Source organism: Plectropomus leopardus, chromosome 13 (assembly GCF_026936395.1).
Source record: "Plectropomus leopardus strain MGB_pleo_1.0 chromosome 13, ASM2693639v1, whole genome shotgun sequence".
In the NCBI taxonomy this organism is placed as follows: domain Eukaryota; kingdom Metazoa; phylum Chordata; class Actinopteri; order Perciformes; family Serranidae; genus Plectropomus; species Plectropomus leopardus.
In genome coordinates, this window is record NC_142188.1 from 30,195,045 (window position 1) to 30,212,204 (window position 17,160).

A 17,160-nucleotide genomic window follows, 5' to 3' on the forward strand; every position below is an offset into this window, starting at 1 on the left:
TTCAGCCAGAGCTACGCACGGCAGTTCTCTACACACTGAGTTTTTGGGTAAATGAACTCACGGTGATCAGCGATTAGAGGCATTTATTGTTAAAAATCTGTGTTTTTCCAACACAAAGCTCCAACATTAAACAATCGTCGTGATCAGAAGCTCCTCACAAACACTGGCTCTAGGTCAAACGTTAGTTTCACCTTACAGTACAACACTACAGAATAATCAAATCAATTCTCTGTCCTGAAAGAATAAACAATACACTAAGAAGTATTTCATTACACAAGATTTAGATATGATTTCTTCATATAACACTTTAACTCTTCAATTATGGATGGCATATTTCATATGAAAACCACAAAAAAAAATCTATTTAAATGTGATTTCAAAATACTTTATGGTGAACAAAGTATGCCTGTTTTGTTTTATTTTTATTTTTTTGTCGCTTAAATTAGTACAAAATTTCCAAGTTTTGCAACAATGTATAAATCTAAAATGAAAAGATTAAATGTACTATGTCATCGACCAAATGTCGCGTCTGTGCCGGCTTCATTCTGCACATCAGGTGAATATAACCTTAGTGCAATGTTCAAATAAAATAGTGTAATCAGACTACCTCTCTACTGTCTATGTTCTGCAGAATAATGTTAGTGTCATTTAAACAAAATCTGAATAAAAAAAAAAAATTAAGACAAGATATGTGATTCTACAGTGTAAAAATACTCTTGTACAAGCTCAAGTAAAAGTACACAAGTAGTAGCATCAAAATATACTTTGTACCAAAAGTTAAAATACTAATGTACTAAGGTGGTGCTCATTTAAATGACTTTATATACTGTAGTAGCTTTACCTATAGTAAAACATTATACTTTGCTTTATTGGTTCATTCACATGGTATATTAATAATCAAAATCTGCGAAGTAACTACAGCTTTAAAATATTACATGGAGTAAAAAGTACTATATTTGCCTTCAAAGTGTAATGGAGTGAAAATATACAATAGCAAAAATTGGAAAATTCAAGTGACGTATAAGTACTTAAAAAATGTGATTAAGTACTTCAGTATCTACTTAGTTACAGATTATTTTAAGACGTAAAGATTCTCCCTGGTCCAACAGTAAAAGCAGTTCAAGAATCAAACTTTTATTCTTAAGACAGTTGCTGAAAAAGTGATGTTTTGCTGATTTGTGCCTAAAAAACTGGTTTGATGTTGATAAAAACCCTGTCCCGTCCAGTCACGTCTGTGTCTGATATCGTGCATGTTGTCAGATGATGGATTATAATGACAGCCTGTCTGCAGACTGGGACATGACTCCAGGTCTGAGGTCACTGAGCTCTTCAGGAAGCTGCTCCAGCGTCACTAAGAGTCCACACGTCATCTCTACGTGAGACAGTCCTGTCAGTCTTTAGACTGGGGGGGGCTGTAAACCGTCTGCGTGCTGGAGAAAATTTCATGATGGGGCCTAATCTGTATGTTTCTTTACTAAGTTCTATTACACAGTTAACAAAAACACTATTAGTAACATTAATCGGTAGTATTAAGTAGTAATGTTCTTGATTGGGTGCAAAATGCTATGAAACCTATCTGTGTTGTCTCTGCTGTCAGAGCGGGTCGTCGATGCTCTGGGTGAAGTGTTCTCCGGCGTACAGCCCGTAGTGCAGGGTGTCTTTCTGAGCTGCGGCCCAGGACATCTGCAGGCTGGAGAAGCGAGCGGCCCAGCGGCCCTGAGGGTCCACTGTCACCACCCCGCCCAGCCCACCCACTCTGGACTTCATGTAGGCCAGAGCTGAATCACTGGCAGCTTCCACTGACTGACCTGAGAACAGCAGACAGAGGAAGGAGGGTCATCAACATGTCAGTGGTCAGCTAAGGGCTCATTTATATTCCCTTTTATATTTCCATCCATCCTGTATGTTGCCATAGATACATGCACTATAATGGCAACAGAGGGCGGAGTCAAAAGTTTCTCTCAGCTCATAATTACTGTTTTCATTGCTGCTGTTGAGGCTGCAAATAAGATTTTTTTATTCTGATAAGTCCAAAATGAAAACAGGAAGATTATTGTTACAATTTCATTCATTTCACACTACGTAACGCACTGATTTTTTCCAAAAAGCTCAATTTTTTTTAAATCAATTTCCACAACTTTTCTAAGCCTGGAAAATGTGTTTTTTGAAATTTTATAACTTAACCAGGTTTTCAGGACCGTGGGAACCCTGTTCATAAGATTAAACAGGGTTCCCACTTCCAACACTGTATCCAGTTCTCTTAATACATCTGTACTATTACCAGTGTATAATGCCTTCATCATGTCTCACCCAAGCTAGCACGCCCTCATGATTTCTGGTGGTAATGCTTTATTTTGTGTTTAAGCTTTCAGAAAACATGTCTGAATATGCACAACATGAATGCAGAGTACAGAGAGGAGGCGTAATCCGTATCTGTATAAATATCTAACTTTGAGCATAAATGAGCCATGGGTCAGTGAAACAACAGGCAGGTTGAGAACAAGGCACCTGTGTGCGTGTATGTGTGTGTGTGTGTGTGTGTGTGTGTGTGTGTGTGTGTGTGTGTGTGTGTGTGTGTGTGTGTGTGTGTGTGTGTGTGTGTGTGTGTGTGTGTGTGTGTGTGTGTTACCTTGCTCCATGTGGAACAGGATGAGTCTGGCTAGAGTAACCTTCATGATAGCCTCTCCGTGGCCTGTAGTTGAAACAGCTCCCACCTGGTTGTCAGCATAACCTCCGCTCCCTGACACAAAACATCACATGATCCTATCGTCCATACAAACTATTCAACAGACAACTATTTGAGAAAGGGTTGGCATTACAGTCATTTGAATTTTTTGGGTGAAAAGTTGTTGTTGTTGGGGTTTTTTTTCAAGTGTATGTGCATAGACATGAGCCGAAATGATTAATGACGGCAAATCAAACTCATCCTGCAAGACCCCTACATAAAATGTAACTAAACCCAAGCAATCAATACTCAATTTGTTTGTTTGTTTTCATTGTTTAATGTCTTTAATTTTTCTTCTTGTGATTGATTGAAACTTCCTGTGGTAAGAGGGGGAAATATGAGAAAATTCCAAAGACTGTGAATTTACAGTGAGTTTTTTTTCCTTTAAAAGTCACATGAAATGAAATCTTTGTAAATAAAGCCACGTTTTCAACAGATTTATGACTCACAAAGCAGCAGCAGGCATAAGGATGCAATTACACACCCATTTCACTAGATGGGGGAGTTAGGCTTTGGCTGCTTTTCTTTGGGATCAGTGGAATTAACCCTTTGAGTTTAGTTTTTCTTGTGCTGCGTTCAGACACCTTTCACAAGTTATTTAACCCTTTGAAACATGGGCAGGTTAGTTAGATTTTTTTCTAAAACATGGGAGAATAAATCAGTGACCAACTTGGAAACATACATCCCACAAATAAAAAAGTAGCATCAGAGAATTACCACCCCAAAAGGAAAAAATGTCCACAAACTATATTTATATATATAATAATAATATCTATTTTTAAAACTATATAGCTGAAAAATGTTTTGAAATATATATATAAAATAAATCAATTTTTTAGTGCTTTTTAAGGACATTTTTTTGTTTTGTGGACTTTGTTTGTGTGCATTTTTTCAAGTAATTTTCAAGTAACAGTCTTAATAATATTTTTCTTATTTTTGGCCATTTCTTGTTGCAAGATGCTCATTGCCTTCTCCCCATCTTTTTGAGGGAAATCAATTTGCTCAGCTTTCAAAGTGTTAACAATCTTAGTAAACTCACTTGATTGACCATCTGGTTTCAGCCACAAGTCAATCTTCCTGCAAAAGTTTTCTATACTTTTGTTAGTTTGCAGTGCTGTCATTGTAATGGAGGAGGAGCTGCAGTAAATTTATACTTCACAGCTAAAAGGCATACTGAGGTTTACACAGCTGACAAAAGATGATTCATAAAAGGCGTCAGCCATGAATAACTTCAAAGGATCCGGTCTGTACAGGCTGACTAACAGCCAATCACTGTTTAACCAACCTGCCATTTAAGTGTTCCAACGTTCATCCTAATAATGATTGATTTCATTTTAAATTAAAGTTTCCCTGGTGTATCTATCAGCAGATAGCCTGTTGTTAAATTCAGGTGTGTCTTTCCCAGAGAGCCTGTAACTTGGACACTGACAGTCTAATCACTTATTTACTGATAGTGACACATCAAAAAAATCAAAAACTGTACCATGCAACATGTGACAGCACTGTTGTTTAGTATGTTGTTTGCAAACACAGAGCTCATAGTCAATGATAGAGCAGGCTTTGTTTACTAATTAACCACATGTCCAATTTCTGCTGGTCAAAGTTCGACCAGATTGGAGACAATTAGTCAGTCTTAAAAAACGCTCTCCTATTGTTTTCGTCAATAACGTGCATCTTGGGTGATCTGGGGCCTGTTTCAGAAAAAAAGGTTCAACAGACTTTAAGTGGAACCCTGAACTCTCAGTTGACAAACCATGAGATGGAAAACTCTGAGTTTTGGGTTTCAGAACAGCTGATCAGAGTTTGTTCAGTCAACATGTTCAGGTATGTTCACTCTGAGTTAGGCTTGTGCACTGAATTAAAAAACAAAAAAAACAACAACAAACAATAGAACTCCTGTACTACGAGTCACCATGGCAACAGGTCAATAAGAGGCACAGCCTCCATTCTAATGCGGTGGGCGTATTGATATTAAAAACTGAGATCGCCAGCTCCACGGCTAGAGCTCACATTTGTCATTTGTAAACTGCACATATTTATCTTTAAAAATGAGCTTGAGTCAGAGCAGGGGAAAAGTATCAATAAGTTAACACAAAAAAAGTTTTATACAGTGTTAGCCATCATTATTGCCTCTACATTACATTTTAAATATAGCCTGTTTAGTGTGATATATACTGTATACATTTTGAAACTTTTACATCATTTTTCAAGGACACATTAGTTTGAATTTCCATGACCATTCACAGCAAGAGCAGAACTCTGTAGTAAACTACACTCCATATAGTAATTATATTATCAACACGGGCTAGAGGGAGTGACAGCCGAACATCAAGCATGGACTAACCAGAGAAACGTAACATTGACAGCTATAGAAAATAAATTTGCTGTTATGGTACACTATGTCAAAGGTTATCCACGGATGATTGCGGCAACAATTTCATTATTTATAACATTAATTCATGACTTCTCCAAAAACTGTCAAGGATTTTTTTGAGGTACAATAATAACATAACATAATACACACAAAATAATACTATTTAATACATTTATTCTATTTTCTGACATATTTCCATAGCAACATATCATCATGCATATTGTATCCATATTCTGTCTGATTGTTTTTTTTTCTTTTTTCCTGTGCAGTCTAGGAGGTGTAGCTGGTCTGCTGTCTACAATCTGCCGGATTCCATGTGAACGCAGCATGTGCAGCTCTTACACCCCTCTGGTATGTACAAACATACCTTCAGGGTTTCTGAATACCCTGGGATACAGTTACACTGTAATACCGCACTGGTGCGAACTCACACTTGTGAAAGAGTGTGGCCATATGCAGCTCAGACCACCTCTGAATGTGGTCCGAGTGATCAGATCTCAAGACCCAAAAATAGGATGCATTGGGTTCATTTACATCTGTACCTGAAAGCTGTCCATTTGTTATCTGAATACCCAAGAGTCATGTTAATATCAGGCGTAAACAGCACCTATGAGCTCTCTCTCTTCCTCTCTCAGAGAAAAACACAAGTAAAAAGACATAGTTCCAGACTGCATGTGTGAGGACTGACCTATGCAGGGTGTGTCGCCCACCCGTCCTTCCATCTTGTTCAGGATCCCACCAGTGGAGGTAGCACAGGCTATGTTGCCCTCACTATCAACTGCAACTGCTCCAACCGTGCCCATCTTCCCCCTACACAACAAAACATACAGGAATCAGGTTTGCTGCACTTCATTTTATGTAACAGAACATTAAAGATACATATATAATACATACATATATACATATACATATATAATAATCATCAGCCTGTTGCACCAGCTGTTAAAACGTAGCTTAAGTTATAACCTAAGAGTGATTTACACTATAACTTAATTTCAGTGGTTCAGTCGGTTCAATGTTCCGACCTAAGGTTAAGATATAACTTAAACTTAACACTTACCCACTTTGTTCTTAAAGAGATAGTTCACCCAAAAATGGAAATTTAGTCATTATCTACTCACCCTCATGCTAATGGAAAGTTGGGTTAAGTTTTTTTGTCCACACAACCCTGCTAGAGGTTCACGGGGAAAAGGAGTTACACTCATCTCCCAAACAAAACAAAATAGTGACCAGGTTTCAAAGGTTTAAAAAATTACATAATAAAACCCCAAAATGTCTCCATCATGCTCATCAAAAGAAATCCAAGTGTCCTGAAGCCCCATTGTGCCAAGTTGTTTTGAAAAACATCACTGGCATCATGTTTTTAGCTTTGTTGTAGCCTGTAGCTTCAAGCGTGGGAGTCACACATGCGCACTCACGCAAGACCAGCTAGAGCTTGAGGGATCTGCATGCCAGTGTTTACATGCTTAACTTAAGAGAGAACTTACAGCTTGCCCTTTTTGCAGAGAATGCAGTCTGCTGGGCGTTACTGAATTCCAATGATGAGTCACAGCAAGGAAAACTGTCCAAACATCAATAAAAGCTCCTCAAGCTACTCCTGATGCATAACCCAATTTTCAATTTATGTGCGCTGTATGTATCTCAGTTTCCAATCATTCTTACCTCGTAATTTCAGTAGGTTCATCACCATGACTAGGAAGTAGTTTATTTAGTTATATTGAGGAGAATCTGTCAGGGCTTTTCATTCAGCAAATTATGCTTCCTCCTGTCCTGATATCGAAAAGTCGAAAAGGAGACAAGGAGAGAGGAGGCTTCAAAAGGAGTTTCATGCTTGGAACCCCAGGTGTATCCTGTGAGATGTGTTTTTACCGCACGCCAACAGCCCTTCAATCACAATCTGTTTAGAAATGTCAGCTTATCCGATGAGACAGTTAAAGCATCGATTGCTGTGCAGGCTCATCAGAATGAGACACAGTTTAGATCAACAGCAGAGAAGTGGATTCTGAGCAGGAGTGGTTTGAGAAGTTGTTTGGACATTTTTTTGGTTAATGAGTCGCCACTGGACTCATATGTAACTCCAAACTGGTAAATCAACAAAGCTGCTCAGCGTCATCTGCAAGGACTCACATCTCAGCATGTTTCCTTTCTAATTTATGAGGGTATTATCGGAACAAATTCTAATAAGCCTAAAAAAATTTTTATGTCTCACATTTGGCACTCCACAGGGTTGGCATCAGGTGCCAGGTTCTTTTTCCAGCGCATGCGGGAGTACTCGGTAATAAGAGACTCAAGGGGCACCTCAGGCACACCCATTGACCGGGCAAACTGATTGGCACCCTCTGCTGTCAGACATGCATGACTCGTCTGAAACGGAGATCAAAGTTTGTATCAATAAAAAAGCAAACTTTTAGAAAACCCTTTTTGTGGGAAAGTGTATTTGGAAATGTTCCCATGACACAGTTCCCACTTTTATCATCCAATAATTTAATGAATTAATGAATCTTTATTTCAAACATATCAAAAAAAACTAAACAAAAGCAAAACACAAATCCATGTTGACTGTCGGCCAGCAGTTTGTGTTTCTCTATGAATTTGTCCATTCTTTCAGTAAAAAGGTTTTTCAAGTATCTTGGAGAAGAGGGAGAGTAAAGAAAAAGGCCTGTAATTTGTAAAATGGCATTTATCTTTGCTTTTGCTGTTTTTATTTTGTTTGTAAATTTACCACTTTAAAAGGATAAGTTACAGATGTGCGTTGGTTGCAATTCCTTCAATAACTTTCTTTAATATCGTCATATCAATGCCATCCCAGTAGGCGGAAGTTTTTATTGTCTCACAATGTCTTTCTTTTACCTCCATCGATTTTTTATCCACAATATCTTCAATGGCAGCCCATTCTGTTGGTTCTGGGTCATCATTTTTTTTTTTTGCTAATCTGCTCTCACATTAACAAAGATTTGATTAAAATCACTAAATATATCCTTCATATTATTTACAGCTTTATCTTTCTTAATAAAGTACTCAGGTTAGCTTGCATTTCTTGATTTATTTAGAGGGACACTCATTTACCTTTGCTGTTCTTTTCATTTTTATCTTATACTTCATTATAGTACTCCCTCTTACATACCCTTATAATATGTGTTAACTTGTTTTTATATCTTTTATATTTCTTATCTGCCTCTATACTTCTATACTTAATGAATTGTCTGTATAATGTATTTTTCTTTTTTTGCAGGCGTTTTGTAACCCCCTGGTTACCCATGGACTACTTGTGTAATTTTTGTCCATTACTGAATTGTTATATAAGACATTTTTTTTGTCATAAAGTCATTTGAATAATTTAATAAATTAATCGTAAGCTTTGTCAACGTCATCTTCTTTGCATAACATTTTCCATGTACGAACCTTGTCCATGACCAGTCTTGCTAGCTGGACAGGGTTGGCGATGTTGCATACAGCAGACACTGCACCACTCGCCAGTGTTTTCCCGTCCATCACTATGGCATCCATCTCCACAGTTCCCTTGGCGGTCAGCACTGACCCACACCCTGAAACACGATGAGAGAAATCATTTCATAAAGTCTAGTCCAGGGGTTGGCAACCTTGGGCACGCATGTCACCACTGGAACAAGTGGCACATAGCCAGAATCATGTAAGTTGTTGCGGCGCCCACCACAATAACAACAGCGTCCACCACATACTGATTTTCTATTGCGCTGCAGGATCATATATATAACATTAAAACTGAGCAAATACAAAAACATGACTACATTTCAACATGCTTTGTAAATATTGTCATGTTCTCGTATTTGCTCACTTCTGAAAATATTTTTTACACACTGAAAAATTGAAGGGAAGAGAGTTGACGTTGATAATTAGTCATGTGACTAATGTGTATTTATCACATCTGTGAATACTAGTAATATGAAATGCGTCCCTCACTCTAAAATAACAGCACAGTAAAGTCCTGCAGTGTGTGGTGATCAACTTTGTGTTTCACTTTATATGTTTATGCTACCAACCAGCACCTGATGATCACATCAGCTGTGCACGGGGAGTTTTGTTCAGTGTTATTTGTTTGTTGTAAAAAATATCATGCAAGAAGTGTCATGCTTATCAAGTAGAAGCACGAGAAAGGCGATTATTATTAGCTGGTGCAGGCATGCTCCTGGTTCACTTCTGGTCATATGTGTTTTCTATTTCTATCTATTACATGTATTCACAGTGGCATATATTTAAAATATATATTTTATTTTTTTTTTCTTATTGAAAGGTTTTTTTTTGCATTATGCTCCTACCAACCAGACTAAAACAGCTGTCTGCTAAATGATCTGTTAAGCTGGGCTGCTAAACCTGAGAAAAAGAAGACAAGACAAAGGAAAAGCTGTTTGGTTATTAAGTGGAATCCAGTTTAACAACTCTGGGCGGATCAATCAGTCTCTTTCAAGTGGAGAAATTGCACACACTAAAAATGACTTGACACGCCGTCAAAGTGAAACTTAACCGTTCATTGCGCTGGGTCCAAAAGTTTGTATTCACTGGCAGCAGCTGCTCCTCTCATACATCGATCTAATCTGATCAGATTGACAGATCAATTATCCACCCCGCAACTCAAACTCCACAAAGTGCTGCTAATAAAATAAAAAACTCTAGAAGAGTTCTGCCAGTGCTGCGTTAATGGACCAGCAAAAATGTCCAGATTCAGAGAGGGGACACAGTATGACACAATGTGACAGACACACACAAACTGAAAAGTTTGCAACTTTAGCACTGCATAAAAAATAAAATATAAGCAAGAAATACAACACCAGAATTCCCATCGGACATATTCAGTAAACAAATATAAGTAATTCATGTCTGAGAAATAGCAGGAAGTGAATTCTTATATAACCTCTTCTTTTTTCAATTTTATTTTTTTTTAAGTTCATTTTAAACATGAATATTATACCAATTTCTGCCATAATAATCACCACACATACCTTGATCTGAACAAACAAGAATTAAGACAATCACTCTGAATAAACAAACACGCACACACGCACACACATTACAGAACGAAGAAACATATGAATACAGAAAATGAAGTCACACTATCAAAAGCAGCCTGTCTGTCTTGTTTCATATCTTACGGCCTGTTTCCCTCTCTGCTGCACCATCTTGTATCCCTTCAATATACTGTTTTTGAAAATGTGTTTAAATTTGAATAAATGTTCTGCATGCTTTCACAGCTGCTCCCCATTGACTGCAATACAATGACATCTTGAGTTAGTCCTCACTAACTGTTTCTTGAACAGACAAATTCCTCTAAAATCCTGTAAATTTTCTTTCATTTGAAGCAACTTTTGGACGTTTTTAGGTCGTCTATGATTTTTGTGCTCTGTGCATGATTTTAACCATTTTGAAATCAACCAAATCTTTTAATTTAAGTTCTTTTCATTTTTAATTTGTTTAATTGTATATCCCCTGCACTTCCACACAGTAAGTTATATATTGTAGTACAAAGGAACAGTATAGGATGTATAATGAAGTCCTTTTCACAAGATCTTTGACTTTATATAATGCAATTTGCAATTGATACCAAATATTGGCAAGGTAAACATTTTTTTAAGTGATATGTGAAGGCTAAATGAAGAATATTCAAAAATGGACAAAATAGCCCAAGACTCTGAGGGGTTAGGGAGAAAGTACTGTATGGGATCCATATATTTCAGAGCAAAGGTAAAGTGATGATCATATAAATTGTTACTTTTAGGCACCGTTAATACCAATGCCATACAGTAGTTGGAGAAGTTGGAAACACTGTCAGAACTAAACACAAACATTCAGCGAGTCATAGGCGATGAAACAATAAGTGTTGCAACCACATCCGGTCTCCCCTGCACCAGGTGGAAGGACAACGCAATATGTGTAAGAAAGCGCATGTGTGTGTGTGTGTGTGTGTGTGTGTTTTTGCAATACCTGCATTGAAGGCAGGGTTATTCTCCAGCTGGGTCACAGCCTCTACCACAGCGTCCATGCTGCTGCCCCCTCCCCGCAGGATGGAGTACCCTGCTCGGGTTGCTGCGCACACCCCAGCAGTGGACTTTTCTGACCGCTCCTTTGGGATGTGACCCGCCCCTCCATGGACCACCACCACTGGAAATACGTCCATCACTTGAAAACAGAAGTTTGAGAGATAGTCAGGATGTGGACAATAGCTCCAAAGGATCTACATGTAACATAAAGAACAGCTCTAACATACACTGGTTTCCATTTCCTGAATTACTGTCTTAGCATCGCTCTACTGTAATTTCCCTGAATTACCATTTTCAAATAAAGTCCAATGTATGAGATGAAGCATCTTGAATTTCGAATTTGAATCCCATATTGTAAAAAGTCAGATTTCCTTGTCTTTTTAATGTAAAGCAGGCATAGGTGTTTTATAAATAATCTGAAAGTATCAAATCCACAGAAATGCACACAATATCACCGTATTCAGAAACTGTGCTGTCAGGATTTCTGTGAAGTTGTGATGTCACAAATATCCTTTCTAGACTGTTTTAAACTGAAAACATAAACATTTTTGATGGGTCTGTTTGTATATCCTGTTAAAATGTTTTGTAATGTAAATGAACGACACCAGCTGACAGGAAGTAAACAGAGACCCAAGATGCTGCCTGCAAGATAGAAAGTGCTGCTACAGTCTCGTTACAGTCATTTCCCCGACTGACATGAAATGCAGAGATGTCCAGAGCGTAGATGTGGATGACCCTCAAAAACACTGACCAATCAGAGCAGACTGGGCTTTTTCAGGAGGAGAGGTTAACGAGAAAGGTGCTAAAATGGAGTACTTCAAACAGAGGATGAATACATGTAACTTTAGGCAGACAATATGAAAAAATAATGTGTTTTTTCAACATCAAAGCATGGAAACATGTTTGAGTACTAACCCAAAATACAGAATCAAAATCAGAAATACTTTATTGATCCCCGGGGGGAAACTGTGGTTTGTTACAGTCGCTCTGATGCCCGCATAGAGATTGACAGCAAATAGAAACAAGTACCAGCACCAGCATACAAGAATAAAAATAGAAATGCATTAAGAGCAAACAACTGGCACAGTATGTAAATATTTGAATAAAATAAAATAGTAGTATATAATAAAGTATGTAAATATGCACAGTGTGTAAGTGTGAAAACATAAATGTAAAATACCAAATGGGCAATCAGCTCTGATCTGTGAAAATTTAAATTCTAATAAGGATAATGTGCTGAGTGTATAAAGTGCATTATAAAACTGTGCCTTTTGCTACAATGCAATGTATCAAATTAGTATGTAAGTTAAAAATATAACATAAAGATGTGTGCAAAGATACAATGAACAATAGACACATAAACAACAATATATACAAGTATGAACCTGAAAATAAGAATGGTATGGGTCCTTTAATACACCATGCAAAGTACTTAAACTGTGTTCTGTAAATGAAATTCCCTTAAATTCGCTATTGGCATGTTTATTTATTGTTCACATCATTATGAATAATTTAAATTCAGAGATAAACAGAGGTATTAGGACCTCTCTTGTTTTGTCTTGTCCCTTACATTGAAGGTAGAATCCAGTTAATTAACGTTATCAATGATTGTTCTCTGTCTTTAATGATTGTAGCCTACAGTAGATAAAAACATTGCCGTTGCACCAGTAAATAAAGCCATAAACTTCTCAAGTCGTACAACCCAAACCTTATGAGATAAACCTTTTTGATGCAGGACAAATTGCAGTTTGAATGAAAGTTTACCTGTTAGCAGTCACGCGCACGTCTCCCCTATGGGCTAAGACTGTTTTATGTTAGCTAAAGTAGGTGGCTAATGCAGTTACAGGACATAAATATATGTGTTTGAGAATATATTTGAACGTGTATTAAACGAGAGCCGGTGAGCTCTCTCTCTCTCTCTCTGTGTGTGTGTGTGTGTGTGTGTGTGTGTGTGTGTGTGTGTCTGCCGAATTGACGAGACACACGTGACAAGGTTGAGTTTATCGCCAGCGAGCGTGACAGTTAAACGGGCATATCGTGTCAGTGATACCGGGGCTAACAGACAGCTACCGAATAAAACCGAACCATACAGAACTACCTGTGAAACACAACAATTTACGGAATACTTCGCTTCACGAAAATTCACAGTGCACCGACTTACCCTGGTTATTGACCTATTTTGTGTAGTGTAACGGGATGCGAACGCAATAAGCTTGTTAGCTGATAAAATACAGAGAATATTAAATTAAAGCGGTACGAAGGGCTGCATGCACTCATTGTACGAATTACACAGTAAATGCAACAAGGCAAAGACGAGAGTGTTCGTATCTTACCGAAATATCACCGACGAGTCGTAGAGTTTGAAACGGTAACGTCCTTTCCGGGAAATGACAGTAACATTTTCAAAATAAAATATAACTAACTTTAATTTGTCTCGTGGAATAGAAATGGGAGGCTATATTTGTGAAAAACTAAAAATAAAAAGAAGAAGAAAAAAGGAAAGAAATAAAATAAAATTCCTCCCTTAGACTACTTTATACATTGGCTTTTACTGAGAAATGCCAAAATTAAGACTGTTCATGGATATTTCATACACATGGCAAAAAATCTATTTACTGAGAAGATCAAACATTTTAGTATATTATTATCATTATTATTATTATTATTACAAGAGGTGAAGTGGGGGTAGCCTACTTGTACGCTTTCTATACTTCTAACTCCTTTTACACAGCACTGTTTTTTTAAACAAAGTTTTAAAATATACCTTTTTTTTATTATAATGTTACCTTATTTCTGTCATTATATCGGGTTTCTTGGTGTAATCGGTGCCAATACAAAAAATAAGAAAAACAAAAAAGATAAAGGCACGATATAAACTGAAAGCTGAACATTACATAAACTGCAATGAAACAGCCAAAAACTACTTGTAGGTGAAAATTCTGGGAATATTTGGTTTCACTAAGTGCTCTACTAAGAACTTATGCACATCCCCTGCTTAATATGTACAGTATAGCCTATTCTGGGACAGCACTGTATATATTTGTTAAAGTACTTTTAAAAATATATATTTGCATTTTTTACTGTCAGTTTTCTATTCTGTACTAAGTTCTTTAGTGTTGTGGTACTTTGCCTTATTTTTTCCTCTCAATATGTTTATTGTATGTTTAATGTATGCAAATGTCTTTGTAAGTGAAAACCTACTTGGCAATAATTCTGTTTTCTAGTTGTGATTGTGATTCTGTCATCAAACTATTCCACTGGAGGCAGAATCACTAAAACATGCCACATATCCTTTATGGTGTTACTACAGGTTTTGAAACGCAGGCCTAAAGTAGTTATAGGATACTGTGCAATCACCCCATTTATCAGCTATGAACACTTCACTATATGCAATTTTGCAACTGAACATATTGACCTGGTATACATGTCATGATACTCTGTGCTGCCAGTGAACAGGTCATGAGTTTTGTCAGTCTATCATTTATGTTAGCAATGCTGTGAACATTTCCATTATCTTTGTTGTGTGAGAAGGTTGTTTTATTGAAAAGTAAGATATCTGAAATGTACTTATTAAAACGAAAGAGTTGATGTCTGTGAAAAGTAAGTCTTTCTCTTGGAACATTGCTGCTCCAAAAGGGAACCGCCCTTGATGCTGCTCAACAAGTCAAGCAAGTATGTGTCGTTGCAGTATTGGCCAGGGAGTTCGTTGCTTTTGGCGAGTTATACGGTTAAATGGTTTTGTTTTCTATTCTCTTGATGCAACTGTTCCAACATGCTTCTGGCACCAGACTTTCAGCTACTGCTCCTCTCTATTCTTCTTTTGCTACATAAAGGGGTGCTGTTGTTTAGGGAGCTGACCATGGTGCTGAAAACCAAAAACAGATTTAGGACCTGATTTTACATCTAATAATCACTGCTTCATAATACGTGAATATGAAACAGGGATTAAAGTGTTTAACAGATGATTAAAGTGTTAAACGAGTGAATATTAAGCAGTAATTACAGAGTTAAACAGGGAAGCATGAAGCAGTGATTTAAGAGTTAAAGAGGTGAATATGACAAAGTGATTTAAGTGTTAAACAGCTGAATGTGAAGCAGTGATTTTAAGTGTTAAACAGCTGAATGTGAAGCAGTGATTTAAGTGTTAAACAGCTGAATGTGAAGCAGTGATTTTAAGTGTTAAACAGCTGAATGTGAAGCAGTGATTTTAAGTGTTAAACAGCTGAATGTGAAGCAGTGATTAAAGCTTTCAACCGGGAAGCATGAAACAGTGACCTAAGTGTTAAACATGTTAAAATGAAGCACTGATGAAAGCATTAAACAGGGAAGCATGAAGCAGTGACTTAAGTGTTAAACAGGTGAATGTGAAGCAGTGATTTAAGTGTTAAACAGGTGAATGTGAAGCAGTGATGAAATGTATAACAGGGAAGCATGAAACAGTGACTTCAGTGTTAAACAGGCGAATGAAAAATAGTGATTTTAGTGTTAATTTGGTGAAAATGAAGTAGTAATTCAAGTGTTAAACAAGTAAATATAAAGCATTAATTAAATAAGCAGTGATTAAAAGTGTTAAACAGCTGAATATAAAGCAATGATTTAAGTGTTAAACTGGTGAATATGAAGCAGTGATTGAAGTGTTAAACAGCTGAATATGAAGCAATGATTTAAGTGTTAAACATGTGAATATGAAGCAGTGATTAAAGTGTTAAACATGTTAATAGAAAGCAAAGGTTAAAGTGTTTAACAAGTGAATATAAAGTGGTGATTAAAGTGTTAACTGTAGTGAAAGTGGTACTGCCGACATGGACTCAACTGTTTTACAGCACAGTGTGTAGGGTCTGTAAGGTCCCCTGATTGTTCAGAAAATTGTGGCATCATCTAATTCAGTCTTACTAGCATTTCAAAGAAAGTTGTCAAATTCTAAACCAAGCCATGGTCTACTCTACGTTCAATTGTAGGTTGTTCAGATGTACATTTTTTCCCCAAATCTGGACCTGTGTCTAAAAATAGTGCAATAGAGTACATGGTTTCTAAATTTAGAATAATGCGACAAAATTAATTGTCTTACACAGTTTGTGAATTACACTTCGTAGCTCTGGCATATAGTCGTGTGTGTGAATAGTAATGTTGGGGAACCCCTCTGCGCTCAACACAGCCCATAATTACAATGTTGTACGCTGACATACTGTAAATGTCACCCTATAGCCATACATGTGCACGGCTGTGTGGTAAACCTCAGGCTCCATTCAGATTGTTTTTCAGCATGAGGAAGTCGTGTGTGTGTGTGTGTGTGTGTGTGTGTGTGTGTGTGTGTGTTTGTGGTGGGAGCTGGGAACTGCTGGAAGGATGGATAAGGAGGAAGGACAGAAGGAAGAAGTGGAGGGGGAGAGAGAGAGAGGTAGGGGGGAGGAAGGAGAAAAAAGGGGGATGCGCGTCATTCTAACACGCAATGATTGGTGGGAGAGAAGAGGAGGAGGAGGAGGAGGGTGCAAACACTCTTACTGTGAAGGGTTTCATACAATACTAGAAAATGGTACTATAGACTTGGATTTATGTCTTGTGTATTACTAATTATATAATTATATTATACATTTGTTTATGCTGGTCTGCTTTTGAATCTTTCTCATTCATTTCTGTTGGCTTATTGCTTTATAGCCTTTCCTAGTCTTAGCCTTGCTTTATACTTTTCTACTTGGTATTTTCTTTGTTGAGTGCAATGTTGATCTTCTGCTTAACAAACTGAAAGAATGATTACAGTATAAAACTCCATGCAATGTTTTTGTCTTTGCTTATTCTATTTCTCGGGGCCCAATTTAGTTACCAAACCAGACCTTGATTCCAATGTGAATTCTGAAGGTTTCCTATGACCATACCACACTAAACTAAATCCCTTACTATTTTTTAATCATATAAATCAATACATTTTCCCATAAATAACAATATAATTGCATATCATTAATATTAATAATATATTTTATTGGGAGTTCAAGGGACCAATTAGAAGATAAATGTATATGTGCCTGTTTAAATGACTATCTGCATTGGTTTGA

General features: G+C 37.1%; 1 protein-coding gene across 2 annotated transcripts; it reads right to left on the reverse strand.

Moving 5' to 3' along the window:
- Window positions 1–66: 66 nt before the first annotated feature.
- Window positions 67–13,731, reverse strand: asrgl1 (asparaginase and isoaspartyl peptidase 1). Of its 2 annotated transcripts, none has more exons than XM_042501827.2 (7): window positions 13,444–13,731; window positions 11,055–11,249; window positions 8,502–8,644; window positions 7,309–7,463; window positions 5,788–5,909; window positions 2,630–2,740; window positions 67–1,808 (listed from the first exon to the last, which is right to left on the reverse strand). In XM_042501827.2, the coding sequence occupies exons 2-7, from the start codon at window positions 11,245–11,247 to the stop codon at window positions 1,594–1,596; spliced, it is 939 nt and encodes a 312-aa protein (XP_042357761.2). In that variant the 5' UTR covers window positions 11,248–11,249; window positions 13,444–13,731; the 3' UTR covers window positions 67–1,593. The 2 variants fall into 2 exon arrangements, with proteins under 2 accessions (XP_042357761.2, XP_042357760.2); XM_042501826.2 differs by lacking the exon at window positions 13,444–13,731 and adding an exon at window positions 13,272–13,424.
- Between the last annotated feature and the right edge of the window lie 3,429 nt (window positions 13,732–17,160).

Bases quoted from the DNA above. Each gene is read 5' to 3' on its own strand.
- asrgl1 (XM_042501827.2), bottom strand. From the start codon at position 11,247: ATGGACGTATTTCCAGTGGTGGTGGTCCATGGAGGGGCGGGTCACATC. The intron at 8,645-11,054 runs GTATTGCAAAAA...ATCGTGTTTCAG, and splicing joins TAACCCTGCCTTCAATGCAG to GGTGTGGGTCAGTGCTGACC. The intron at 2,741-5,787 runs GTCAGTCCTCAC...GTTTTGTGTCAG, and splicing joins GGGCGACACACCCTGCATAG to GGAGCGGAGGTTATGCTGAC.